The 13,822-nt window shown below is 36.9% G+C and overlaps 1 protein-coding gene across 3 annotated transcripts in view; it reads right to left on the bottom strand.

Annotated features, from left to right (window-relative positions):
• Positions 1–7,238: 7,238 nt before the first annotated feature.
• Positions 7,239–13,822, bottom strand: part of FAM151B (family with sequence similarity 151 member B) — a 42,476-nt gene continuing 35,892 nt past the window's right edge. The window contains exons 6-7 of one of the 3 annotated variants that reach the window (XR_002647416.3): positions 9,566–9,697; positions 9,080–9,190 (exon numbers count right to left, since the gene is read on the bottom strand). Coding sequence is in view for 2 of the 3 variants with exons in the window: in XM_030759644.2 (XP_030615504.1) it covers positions 9,031–9,190 (160 nt within the window). In the remaining variant the exon portion in view is untranslated. Of the gene's footprint in view, positions 9,191–9,565; positions 9,698–12,467; positions 12,772–13,822 lie in introns of those variants that run through there. The other 2 variants (XM_030759644.2, XM_022593787.3) reach the window with 2 other exon arrangements.

The following is a 13,822-nucleotide window of genomic DNA, read 5'->3' as shown; positions in this document are numbered from 1 at the left end:
TTTCATCATTAGTGTATAGGAATGCAAGAGATTTCTGTGCATTAATTTTGTATCCTGCTACTTTACCAGATTCATTGATTAGCTCTAGTAGTTTTCTGGTAGCATCTTTAGGATTCTCTATGTATAGTATCATGTCATCTGCAAACAGTGACAGTTTTACTTCTTCTTTTCTGATTTGGATTCCTTTTATTTCTTTTTCTTCTCTGATTGCTGTGGCTAAAAATTCCAAAACTATGTTGAATAATAGTGGTGAGAGTGAGCAGCCTTGTCTTGTTCCTGATCTTAGAGGAAATGGTTTCAGTTTTTCACCATTGAGAATGATGTTGGCTGTAGGTTTGTCATGTATGGCCTTTATTATTTTGAGGTAAGTTCCCTCGATGCCTACGTTGTGGAGGGTTTTTATCATAAACGGGTGTTGAATTTTGTCAAAAGCTTTTTCTGCATATATTGAGATTATCATATGGTTTTTATCCTTCAATTTGTTAATATGGTGTATCACATTGGAAATTACATTTTTGAATTTCAATCATCCACATGACTTCTTAGCTTTATTTTCACAATTATTAAGTGTTAGTTTTAGTGGCGCAAATTTAAATTTTGATTGTCAGGCAACACATTTCAAAAAGGATCTTCTCCATTTCCAAAAAAAAAAAATTGCTATATTATCCCTGCAGCTGTGGGTCCTATAAATATGAAGAATCTGACATCCAAGGGAAGAACAGTTTCACCAAGGGATTTTATCACTGTCTTCTGAAATGGAAACTGTGATAACCATCTAGTCATCCCAGGCTCCTTCATAAGAGAAAAAGGGGTCATGACGTTCATTGAAATAATTCTCAGTACTACAAATAGGAGCTAGAAGGAATATGGGTGGAATTTGAGTAATTCACTGGGGACTCCCTTGTATTATCATAGTCAGTGGTAAATTTAGGTTACCACAATCCCACACAGGCAGAAGCATCAATGCCTCAGAATTCTCAAGAATGAAGAGATGGGGGTACACCACCAGGTACATTCTTGACATTTCTGCCCACAGCTGTTGGAAGGGACAGCCTAAGGTGTCATATGACCCCACTGGTTCCCTTCCTCCCCAACAGTAAAGTGGACCAAGGATGGACAAGTGACTGAAAGGAACAAACTGGGATGAACCAATGGGGCTTTCTCTCAGTAATCTAAATTTGTTCTGTGGAGCACTGGAGTCCATGACCTCCCACTACTGAGGACCCTGTCTTAGTTCTTGCCTAGGACAGTGGTCTTAGTTCTTAGCCTTCCTGCATTCTAGATGTTCAGGTTTTCCCTAAATTTTCTGGATATATCTCCTTATGGTAACTTCCTCCCTAGCCTCAGTTATTGGAGTTAATTTGAGTAGGATTCTATTATTGCATCCGAAATGTTTCCGACCAAGACAGTACCTAAAGCAGTATCAGTTGGATCAAAATGGAAAATATGGTCAAGAAATAAGATAATCATTATCAGAACAAGGACTGCATGGCTCACGCAATGAAAGTTCCAACTCATAGGGCAGCTTTGGCACCTAAGGATTCAGCTTTGAAGAGTATCAGGAGACAGTGTCTTCATCAGTGACCATAGCATGTCACATAGGCTCTTTAGAACAACGCCTGGCATATAGTATGCACTCCAAATTTTTGTTGCTTCTTATCATCATAAATGAGGATAAAGAATTTTGAGAAACTAGAAAACTTTGGTAAATTGGTGAGACAAGGTTATAATTATTCTCTTTCCCCTACAAAGTTCCAAACAGGTCATTTATTTAATACATCCCTTTTAACTCAAAAACAACTTAAATATACTTTTGTACTGTTTGAATTTTTAAAAACCACCTGCATATATATTTTTTCAATTTAAAGACTAATAGGGAATTCCCTGGCAGTCCAGTGGTTAGGACTCTGAGCTTTCACTGCTGAGGGCCTGGGTTCGATCCCTGGTCAGGGAACTAGGATCCCACAAGCTGTGCAGTGCGTCCAAGATAAAAAAATGTAAAAAAAAAAAGAGACTAATAAAACTTTTTCAATAACTGAATACATAGAGACGAAGAATATATTTAAATGTACTACACACATTTTATAGCTTAAGCAATGCTAGAATGATTAAAGCAGAAATGGCATTAACCTTTTATCCATACATGCTGAACACCTAAAACATTTTGAGACATTCACACTTTTTGGTCTTAGAACTCCTTACAGTCTTTGGGACTTCCCTGGTGGTACAGTGGTTAAGACTCTGCGCTCCCAATGCAGGGGGCTCAAGTTCGATCTCTGGTAAGGGAACTAAAGATCCTGCATGCCGCAACTAAAGATCCCGCACGCTGCAATGAAGATCCCTGCAACAAAGATCCTGCGTGTGGCAACTAAGGCCCGGCACAGCCAAAAAAAAAAAAATAGTCCTTAACAGTCTTAAAAATCAGGACCTCAAGGGTTTTTGTTGTTGTTTTTTGCTTTTTTAAAAAAATCTAGGTTATGTGTATCAATGTTTACTACATTAAAATTTAAAACTGAGAAATTTTTAAAATATTGTTTTAAAGTGACAAACCCATTACATGTTAGCATAAGTATTTTATGAAAAATAACTACACTTTCCAAAATATATTTAGTGAGAAGAGTGGCAGTGTTTTGTTTTTGCAAATCTCTTTAATGTTTGGCTTAATAGAAAACAGCTGGATTCTCTTCTGTGTTTCTGCTTCAATCTGTTGTAATGTTTAGTTGAAGCATATGAAGAAAATATGGCTTCACACAGATATGCAGTTGAAAAAGGAAGAAATAATTTAATAGGTTTTTCAGATAATTGTAGTTTTCCTTGATACTATACTCAAACTTGGTAAGTGGTAGTTTCTTAGAAGGTTAGTTGTAATGTAGAATCTGAAACCACACCAAGAAACTTCCATTTTCTGTTACACTAAATTTCACTGCCCTGTCTCACACTTTGAGTGGATTCCTTACCCAAGCAAGACCTTATAATATTGTGCATGACTCATTTGGAAAATATTGATTCCTTGAGTTATGCAGACCTTCCAAGTGTTGACACATTTCACTATATACCATAAAAAATAGTATTCATTAATATCACCACTGATATCAAAGTCTTTTAAGTATAGGGAATTGTCAAGCTCACAATGATGGGTTCAAGTTTAGTCAAATTCTAATTTTTCATGTAAAAACTCAGGTTTCATCATTGGCAGCAGATACTGTCACTTGTTTTCCTTCAAGCGACAAGCTTGCTTTGTTCATTTTTGAGAAAATATCTGCCAAATACCCAAGACTAAGTAACTGGTCTGTCAGTTGTTCTTTCAAGTATAAATATTTTTTCCATGAAAAAAATGGCTAGTTCAGTTTGCAACAAGGACTTTTCTTTAATACAACCACTGAACTTCAGTATACAGCAGAATTGTACTATGCTTAACTCACATTCTGTCACAGGAAATATTAAAAAGATGTGTACTCTGGGTCAAGATTTACTAAAATTAATACTTTTTGCTGAATCATTGATACTCCTATGTCTTTTTTGTTTTGTTTCTAGTGTGTGGGGCAGTGAAGAGTATGATTGATAGTTGATGCCATGAACTTGATTCATACTAAGGCATCCACAATTTAACCTAACATTCTTTTTTCCATCATCACTGCAAGTGTCAACACAGTGAAACAGGCAATTTCACAAGTGGCTTTTACCTCATCCATCTTCTGAAAGCATCTCAGGGGAACTGAGGGGTTTGTGGGCCACACTATAAGAACAACTGGCCTAAGAGAATTATTGAGGTTTTGTGTCATCCATCCATCCATCATTTGTTAAAGGCCTATTCTGACCAGGTATCATAAAAAAATGAGTAATCTCTTCCCCGCAAAACAGCACAGTTGAGGGCAAAATACAAACACGTAAAATAATTATAATCTAGCGGAGGATGTATATCAGGAGAAAGCCCTGGGGAAGTCTTGAAAGACTCTTTATAGGAACCTTGACTTAGGTGCAGAGCTCAACAGGCTCTGTGAAGAGGTCATGCCCTTCAACTTTAATTCAGAATTTTTTGATTAGCTCTTGAATTCACAAAGTGGCAACAGACTCTCACAGCAAATATTTCAATTGAATTTTCTGAATTCTTACTACGTTATGTGACCCCAAGAAAGGGATAAAGAAGAAAGGGACAATGACCAGCCTTCAGGAAGATTCTTTAGCAACAACCAAACCTGGAACAACTCAGCTGCCAGATTTAGTCAGACTGGTCCCTTTCACAAGCAGAAGCATAGAAACAAAAGAGCCTCCCTAGAGGACAGGAGGTTGGGTGAGCCCCTTTCAAGGCCTGCCTGTTTTCTGCCTACTCTGATGGTTAGACTCGGGGGGTGGGGGTGGGTAGCCTTCATTGTTTAAAATTATGACATAATTAAAAATATGTAGTAAAGTAGCAATTACGGGGGAGGGGGGCTGTAGTTCTTTAAGAAACTGATAGAATTAAAGAGCATCCTTTCTGAAGTCAGAGTGGGAGGTGAGTTCAGAGGCAGGAAGATGGGGTTTTCATTTTTCTTCCCAAATTGGTATAAAGTAGCAATGTCAACAAATCACTGAGAAATATCGCTATACCTGGCCTCTGTTCTATCCTGTTTGGGTCAGTTGCACCACCTGACGCTCTGTTACCCAAGCCCAAAATATGTATATTAGACTCGTCCTTCTCCCCCATACTTCCCATTCAACTAGTTTACAAACTCTTACAAGCTCTTCCTTCTTAACCTTTCCTCTATTTCTTGAGCCTTCCCATCCCCTTTTGTTACCACCTTAATTCAGGGCGTCATCTCCTTTCACTTCAAGAATTCTAAGGCTCCTTCTCATGCCACTGGAATCACCTTTGTAACACTCAAACCTGGTAACGCTTCCCTGCTTAAAATGGTGGGATGATTCCCACAGCCTGAAAGAAAAGGAACAAACTCCTTAGCTTGGAAAGTGAATCTGGTCCCTGCCTAAATGTTCAGCTTCGAAATACAGTGCCTCCACAAACTTTTTTGAACAAGTGAGATCAGGCTCTTTCCCACTTAAGAGTTCCTTTGCTCACGTGCCTCTGTCTGAAAGGCCCTTCGCTCTCTCTACCTGGTGAATCTTACTTAACACAACCTAAGTATTCTCTCCCAATTAGAAAATACTGCTGTCTCTCACCACAACCTGGTATATAGTTCCATCACAGGAGTTACAGCAAATATCCAACTTACTGTTAACAAGTCTCTCTCCCCCTACTAGATGGTAAGATCCTTGAGGTAGGAATCATTTCTGAATTATTTGCACAACCTCAGCTTATCAGACATTAATTAGATGTCCCCTTCCCTCCCCCCCCGAGTTCCTATTGAGCCCTGAAGTCCTGTTACATGTCTCCCTCATGAAAGACACAAGTGACTGGACAAATTAAGGTCCTTGGACCAAAGGATGGCAGTCCAAAGGTACGAAGGAGAGAGAGGAGCAATCACAGTGAAGAGTAAGAGTGACACTCATGGGGGACACTGGAACAATGACCCTGAGTTCCTGCTGCTGGGGTGCCAAGAGCTGCTGGATCCCGCCCCACTTCTTCCAAGAGTTGGTTATCAGCTCTTCTTGGTTTCACTAATTCATTATACTCCCATTTTCTAGATTAAAAAGTACTTCAGCGCTACTATTCTCATCTCTCTTTTTAAACACACTCTTTTCCTTGCATTGATTCATGAATTTATGATTGTAAGAAAGATAGTAAGCTCATATTAGGCAGGCTCCCATCTTAAATTTCAAGATGAGGAATAGAGCATTTTTCTATATAGTCACTAGGTATTTAGTTTTTTGTTTTTTAATTTACTTATTTGGTTCTGTTAGGTCTCCGTTGCTGTGCGCGGGCTCCCTCTAGCTGCGGCGAGCGGGGGCTACTCCTCGCTGTGGTGCGTGGGCCTCCCATTGCGGAGCACGGGCTCCAGGCACACAGGCTTCAGTAGCTGTGGCGCACGGGTTTCAGTAGTTGTGGCTCGCGGGCTCTAAAGCACAGGCTCAGTAGTTGAAGCCCAGTTTTTTTTTAATTACAAGGAAAAATCCAAGACCCTAGCTCCAACAAACAAGCAAATAAACAACCTGTTCTGAATAACTTGCAACAGTTTTCAATTGGATAAATGAGTATGTTAGCAATCACATCACTCTTACACGGCCATAAGCTACTGCACCTTTAAAAGCTCTGATTTTTTGAAAAATTGGATGTTGTACAAAAGTATCTTCTAGGACTAGGATTGCTCTGCAGGCTTGGGAGACAGCAGTTGGATGCTGTGGGATTTTAACAGCAATAGATTAGACCTAAGAACCTGGAGAGAAAAAAATAGGTGGTACTAAAACATTTACTTATTTTCTGTCTGTGAACTTATTCCCAAGTATTTAATAATATCTTACAATTTTATATGTCGATTGTATCTCAATAAAACTGAAATTTAAAAAAGGAAAGAAATAATTGCCTACTCCAAGTCATGAAAACATTCTCCTTTATTCTCTTCTAAATGCTTTACAGTTTTAGAGCTTTCACTTTTAGGCCTAAGATTCAACTCTAATTATTTTTTGTACATGGTGTGAAGCAGGGATCAATGTTTTCCTTTTTCCATAGGGACCAAAATCCATTAAAATTTTACTTTTGGGGACTTCCCTGGTGGTCTAGTGGTTAAGAATCCGCCTTCCAATGCAGGGGACATGGGTTCGATCCCTGGTCAGGGAACTAAGATCCCACGTACCACGGGGCAACTAAGCCCGTGCACTGCAACTACTGAGCCCACGCGCCACAACTAGAGAGCCTGTTTGCCACAACTAATGAGCCTGTGTTCTCTGGAGCCTGCACGCCACAACTAAAGAAGCCTGCGTGCTGCAACAAAGAGCCCACGCACCGTAACGAAAGATCCTGCATGCTGCAATGAAGATTCTGCATGCCGTAACTAAGACCCGACGCAGCCAAATAAATAAATATTTTTTTAAAAATTTACTTTTCAACAGAATACATTTTATAATTCTCTTATGTAATTTTTATTCCTGAGAACACTTTAAAATATAGCTTTAAATCTTAATCTAAATGACACTTAGTTGATAAATTTCTCAATATAAAGGCATTTTGCCTTAAGACTAATACTTTAAAAAATATTATTAAGGATAAAGTAGTAAAGTTAATCTTCTGGACAAATGAATTTGATTTCAAACTTAATTAAAATGCAATTCATTTATAAATTCAGCTCTCTTTGTAAAAGCAAAGCATGGTCATTTTAGAACATTTATAATGTAAACATTACTTTTTACTATAATTTTAAGAGTTATTTGTTGCAATTATTAACATTTTATAATTATGAAATTGCATCTTTTGCTGTTGGCAAACAATCATAGAAAGTGAAGTTTTAGGTGTTGACAAATAGCACCACATTCAGTTGTAGCTAAAATTTTAAGTGGAAATATGATCATTTTCTTGAAGTATTTATATGTATACAATGTTCATGTTATATGTCTTACTGCTATCTATCTACAATGGATATGATCACATGATAAGTCTAAAAGAAGGGAACTATCTGTTGAGCACTTGCTATGTGATGAGCATTGAGCTACAAGCTTCCATTGCATGAATCTCGCTTAACCTTCACAACAACCCTACAAGAGAAGCTTCATCCTCTGCGCCCCTCCCCCATTTTATAGATGAAGAAATCAAGACTCAATGAGGTTAAATATTTCCCCAAATCTATGGCTATTAAGGGACAGAGGTGGTGCTGTAAGGGAAGTCTATCTGAATTCAAAACCCAAGCTCTTTTCTCTACATCACACTACTTTATTCACTGGGAGAAAATGGTTGATAAAAGATAAATTACATATCTTAGGACATTCATTGGTAAATTACTTTCAATAAATCAAAGAAGCAACATGTTTTTCTGAATATCTTGCTCAGGACTACGCCAGGCACTGTAAATACAATTAAGAGTGCTCTCTTACCACAAAGCACTTTATAATCTAGCTGAGGAGACATAACTACTATGTATGACACAACTAGTGAAAAATATTAGTTGAAATTAACTGTTAAAGTAAGATCTGGAGACTACAGATGGTGTAGCTGTTTTTGAAATGAAGGACTGTGTTGATGACACTGAATTAACTTTTAGAGTGGGACCACGTTAGGAAGGGTCTTGCAAGAATAAAATTCAATGAAGTTGAATTTAAGAATCCCCTAGAGATTTTTGATTTGACATAAAGAAAGAGGTGTTTTTTAAAAGTTTTTTTTTTTTTTCCAGCAGAAATATTCAGGGTATCTTTGAGAAGAGTATGAGGAATGAAGTCATGAGGAACCAGTTTTTGAAATTCTAGTAGTAGAACAAGGGCCTGAACCAAGGTGATGTTGGTGAGAAACTTGAAGATCAAATGATATATTACCAGGATTAAAATTCTGCTCTCCAATAGTATTTTGCTCACTCTAGATATTATGATCAAAATAAAGAATACAAAAAACATATACGGCTGTCGGCATACTCCCCCAAATATGGAAGTTCTAGATACATCTAATTTTAATCCGTATTGTTTCTGGTAAAGAGACTTGATCTTGTTATAAGAAAGCTGCTCATCCCTGTGAAAGTTAAAAACATTTTTAAAGCCCTCTTACTCTTCTGTAGTCTCTGAATAACTAGTTCTCCAGGAAAAAGGAAAGAGGATGGCATATTTTTATGAACTCTCTATAATGCTAGTGCCAACAAAATGTGATTTAATAGCTGTATGACATGTGGATTCTTTCAATTATCTTCAGTATACCAAAATTTTTTTATAAAGAGTTTTAAAGATTCATTTTCCTAAAGTATTGTTATACTAGCCCAATGCAATTTCTTCTTTCCAAATCTTTTAGGTAAGTACAGTATTATAAGGACATAAGCCTAACAGAGTAAGCACTCAGTAAATGTTTTTTGACTGGATAAACTGGAACATAAATCAATCATCATAATTTATATGGTAACCAATGCAGACCAAAGCAAAGAAGGATTATGAAACCAAAACATGAAATAATTTAGCAGAATTTTCATCTTAGAGATTGATTTTTATTCCAATGGCTTGTTTAAATTCATGGTTTTGTGGTTCCAAGATGTCATAGAAAACTCTTTTTTTGTCAAAATGGCCTCTAATAAAAAGTAAATCTTCAGTGGAATAGCTATCGTTTTTTCCAGTCCAAACAGTCAGGCTGTACCTGCATTAAAATAAAACAGAATTATATAGTTAAAAGAGAAAGATAAGAAACAGTGATGAAGAATTCCAATAACCCCAAAAACAGTTACTCTCATTTGTCTCTAACCCAAATTCACACAGAAGAAAAAATTAATTAGCACTGGTGGAACTATATTTTCCTGTTTCATTCCTTCATCAACATCAAAGGGACTAGAGAGAATAAAATTCACACTGCTGTTGCCTAAATTAGGTCCCGCTGTATCTGAATTAATGTTAAATGGCTTTAGAAACCCAGACTGGTAGCACTGGAAATGGGCCCAATTTTGGACAAAAGAACTGAGGAGATTGTGTTGCTGATCAAGGAATCTGTTCCCTACACAAAAACCACAGCTCTAACCTGGTTTCTTCAGTAGCCAGGCCACAGTCGAAAGCACGACTGGAAGGGACAGTGAAGAGACACAAATGTCACTGACGTTCCCAACATTCATATTCACTTATAAGTGGCCCCGCTATCCCTTCCGGGGGTTTTCTGTATGAGATACAAGAATGCCAAGAGATGTCACTAAGAATACCAAACAGAATAAACCTAGATGTATTTCTGGAGTTAAAAAACAATAATAATATATGAAGATTTATTATGGATATAAGAATATGCTCAGAATTGTAATGCTAATTAAATCGTATATTTTCATTTCTCCTGTGACATTACTATTACATTACTCTTAGTAGAGTTTAGAGAAATGCGAAGCTGTTAAGTATTTTCATATTTATTTTCCTCATAAACTTGTCAGAATCCAGGGAAAATCTCCAAAGCAGTTCTTCTGCTAATGATAAGAAACAGTCTAAACAATGTATATATTCTTGGTATACTGACACATTACTGTCCTTAAGGAAATGTAACAAAGTACTTTGGATTTTGTTCCATAGTAGTATTATGTGACAAACTAAAAAGAATTTTAAACTACAGTAGGGAACACAGAAAAAAAAATGAGAATTACTTTAAAAACTTATATTTTTGCTAAAATGGCGTTTTTATTACTTTATTGAGCACCACGGTGACAAACGTTATAAAAAGACAGATATGAATTTAGGTTAAAAGAAGTTATTCATTTTATTTCCAGTGTTATTTTGCCTCTTTTAATCCTCCCGCTACTGTATTTAAACTAAAAGTAGGAAAAATAAAATTGACTAAGAGTATTTTAAATGCATTCATTCAAATCAATTCTCAGATTTCATTTTTAAAGCTCTTTTCATTGTGATGTAACATGTATAGGAAAAGATGCATAAAACATAAATGTTTTAACAAATTATTATAAAATGAACTCCAGTGTAACAAAACACAAATCAAGAAAAAACACTGCCAGCACCTCAGGAGACACCTGTATATCACTGCCCTATCACAACCTCGCCTTTCCCCCAGAGTCCTCACAACCTTGTCTTTTGGGTTGCCATCTTCTTGCTTTATTTACCACCTGTATACCCATCCTAGACAATACAGTTTAATTTTTGCCTGTTAATGAATTTTACATAAATGGAATCATACAGGATATAATTTTTTTGGTCTTGCTTCTTTTGCTGAATATTGTTTGTGACATTTATCCAACTTAAAACAGGTAGCTGGTTTATGCATTTTCTTTGGGAAACAGTTTAGCAGTATCTACTAAAGCTGAAAGTATGAATATCCTATGACCTAGAAATTCTATTTCTAGAAATTCCTTTCTGATATAACCTTTATAAATGCAGGCACATTTGTACCAGGATGTGTGTGTGTGTGTGTGTGTGTGTGTGTGTGTTCACATTTATATATATGAATGTTCACAGCAGCAATCTTTGCAATAGCCAAAACCATGAAATAATCCAAATGTCATTCAATGATAGAATAAACTCTGAATGATGTTGAATGTTTTGCCTGTGTTCTCTTCTAGGAGATTTATGGTGTTATGTTTTATATTTAAGTCTTTAAGCCATTTTGAGTTTATTTTTGTGTATGGTGTGAGGGTGTATTCTAAATTCATTGATTTGCATGTGGCTGTCCAACTTTCCCAACACTGCTTGCTGAAGAGACTGTATTTTCCCTATTGTATATTCTTGCTTCCTTTGTCAAGGATTAACTGACCTTAGGCGTGTGGGTTTATTTCTGGGCTCTCTATTCTGTCCCAATGATCTGTATGTCTGTTTTTGTGCTAACACCACACTATTTTGACTACTGTAGCTTTGCAGTATTGTCTGAAGCCTGGGAGTGTTATGCCTCCTGCTTTGTTCTTTTTCCTCAGGATTTCTTTGGCAATTCTGGGTCTTTTAATTGTTCTAGTTCTGTGAAAAAATGCCATGGGTAATTTGATAGGAATTGTATTAAATCTGTAGATTGTTTTGGGTAGTATGGCCATTTTAATAATGTTAATCCTTCTAATCCAAAAGCATGGGGTATCTTTCCATTTCTTTGAATCATCTTCAATTTCCTTTATTAATGGTAAACAACAAAGCTTTAATGTAATATATTACTAGAGAAATTTTCATAACATTGGGGATGGGAAAGAATTCTTAAACAAGACACAAAAATCACTAGCCGTGAAGGATATGTTCGAGTAATTTGAACACATTAAAATTCAGAAATTCCTTCCATCAAAAGACACCATGAACACTCTTGCACTGCTGGTGGGAATGTGAATTGGTTCAGCCACTATGGAGAACAGTATGGAGGTTCCTTAAAAAACTACAAATAGAACTACCATATGACCCAGCAATCCCACTACTGGGCATAGACCCTGAGAAAACCAAAATTCAAAAAGAGTCATGTACCAAAATGTTCATTGCAGCTCTATTTACAATAGCCCAGAGATGGAAACAACCTAAGTGCCCATCATCGGATGAATGGATAAAGAAGATGTGGCACATATATACAATGGAATATTACTCAGCCTTAAAAAGAAACGAAATTGAGTTATTTGTAATGAGATGGATAGACCTAGAGTCTGTCATACAGAGTGAAGTAAGTCAGAAAGAAAAAGACAAATACCGTATGCTAACACTTATATATGGAATTTAAGAAGAAAAAAAAATGTCATGAAGAACCTAGGGGTAAGACAGGAATAAAGACACAGACCTACTGGAGAACGGACTTGAGGATATGGGGAGGGGGAAGGGTGAGCTGTGACAGGGCGAGAGAGAGTCATGGACATATACACACTAACAAACGTAGTAAGGTAGATAGCTAGTGGGAAGCAGCCGCATGGCACAGGGACATCGGCTCGGTGCTTTGTGACAGCCTGGAGGGGTGGGATAGGGAGGGTGGGAGGGAGGGAGACGCAAGAGGGAAGAGATATGGGAACATATGTATATGTATAACTGATTCACTTTGTTATAAAGCAGAAACTAACACACCATTGTAAAGCAATTATACCCCAATAAAGATGTTAAAAATAAATTAAAAAAAAAAAGAAAAAGACACCATGAAGAACATGAACAGGTTAGGCACAGAGTTGTGGAAGATTTTTGTAAATCAAAAGGGCTCTAATACAGAATTTATAATGAACTTACCTATGAAACAGAAACAGACTCACTGATATAGAGAACAGACTTGGCAGTTGCTAAGGGGGAGGGAGCCTGGAAGAGGGATGGATTGGGAGTTTGGGATTAGCAGATGCAAACTATTATATACACAATGGATAAACAACAAGGTCCTACTGTATAGCACAGGGAACTATATTCAATCTCCTGTGATAAACCATAATGGAAAAGAATATGAAAAAGAATGTATATATGTGTATGTATGTGTATATATATATATATGTATAAATGAATCACTTTGCTGTACAGTAGAAATGAACACATTGTAAATCAACTATACTTCAATAAAATTTTTTTAAAAAGCTTTGTTGTTTACCTTTCGTATTTAATAAAAGACTCTGAAAGAGATGAAGTTAAGAGAACCCCAAAATTAGGGACAGAGTTCCAAAACAAATCAACAATAACAAAAACAGGACCCCCCCCCAAAACAACAACAACAACAACAACAAACTAGACAGAGAAGTAGAAGAATCCACTTAGTGCAATGCCATGGAGCCAAAGGACAAGGGAGTTTCAAACTGAAAAGGGAGACCAGCAGTACTCAAATGTTGCAGAGATTAAGAATTTGGCTTGAACAAAGTATGATCTTCAAATGAGAAATTTCAGGAGAGTAACTGACTACACAGAAGTGGAAGGTGAGGAAACTGAGGCAGTAAGTAATGAAAGAAATGGGATGACAGGATCATCCTATTTGAACATGGCAGCCTAAAGTCAGCACTGCCTCCTTTTTCTCCTAGAATCACCTTAAAGTAACAAAAAGAACAAAAGAATGAAAATAGAAACCCCATCTCCAATGAGAGCTGAAAGTGCAAATTACAAAACAGGTGAGAAGGTTTCTAACAGCAAGAGAAATTAAGGCCACATGTTAAGGAGGTGGAGAGAGTTTGCTCATGCATGCAGATTACAGAGAAGGCCTATAAGAGACTCTTCTGGATGAGAGGCATATCCCACGGAAACACTTTGCACAGTGGGAATGGTGTCCTTGAACTACGAGTGGGAGCTTTTCTGGATTAGATTTGGTCTCAAAAAGCAGTGGAGACAAAGAAATAGAACAGGAAAGCCATAGTTGTAGGAATCAGACTGTTCC

Source organism: Delphinapterus leucas, chromosome 3 (assembly GCF_059928025.1).
Source record: "Delphinapterus leucas isolate spDelLeu-1000000601 "Yukka" chromosome 3, BTC_Dleu_Yukka2, whole genome shotgun sequence".
Taxonomy (NCBI): Eukaryota; Metazoa; Chordata; class Mammalia; order Artiodactyla; family Monodontidae; genus Delphinapterus; species Delphinapterus leucas.
The sequence above is the reverse complement of the archived record's forward strand: the minus strand, read 5'-3'. Positions and strand labels throughout refer to the sequence as shown.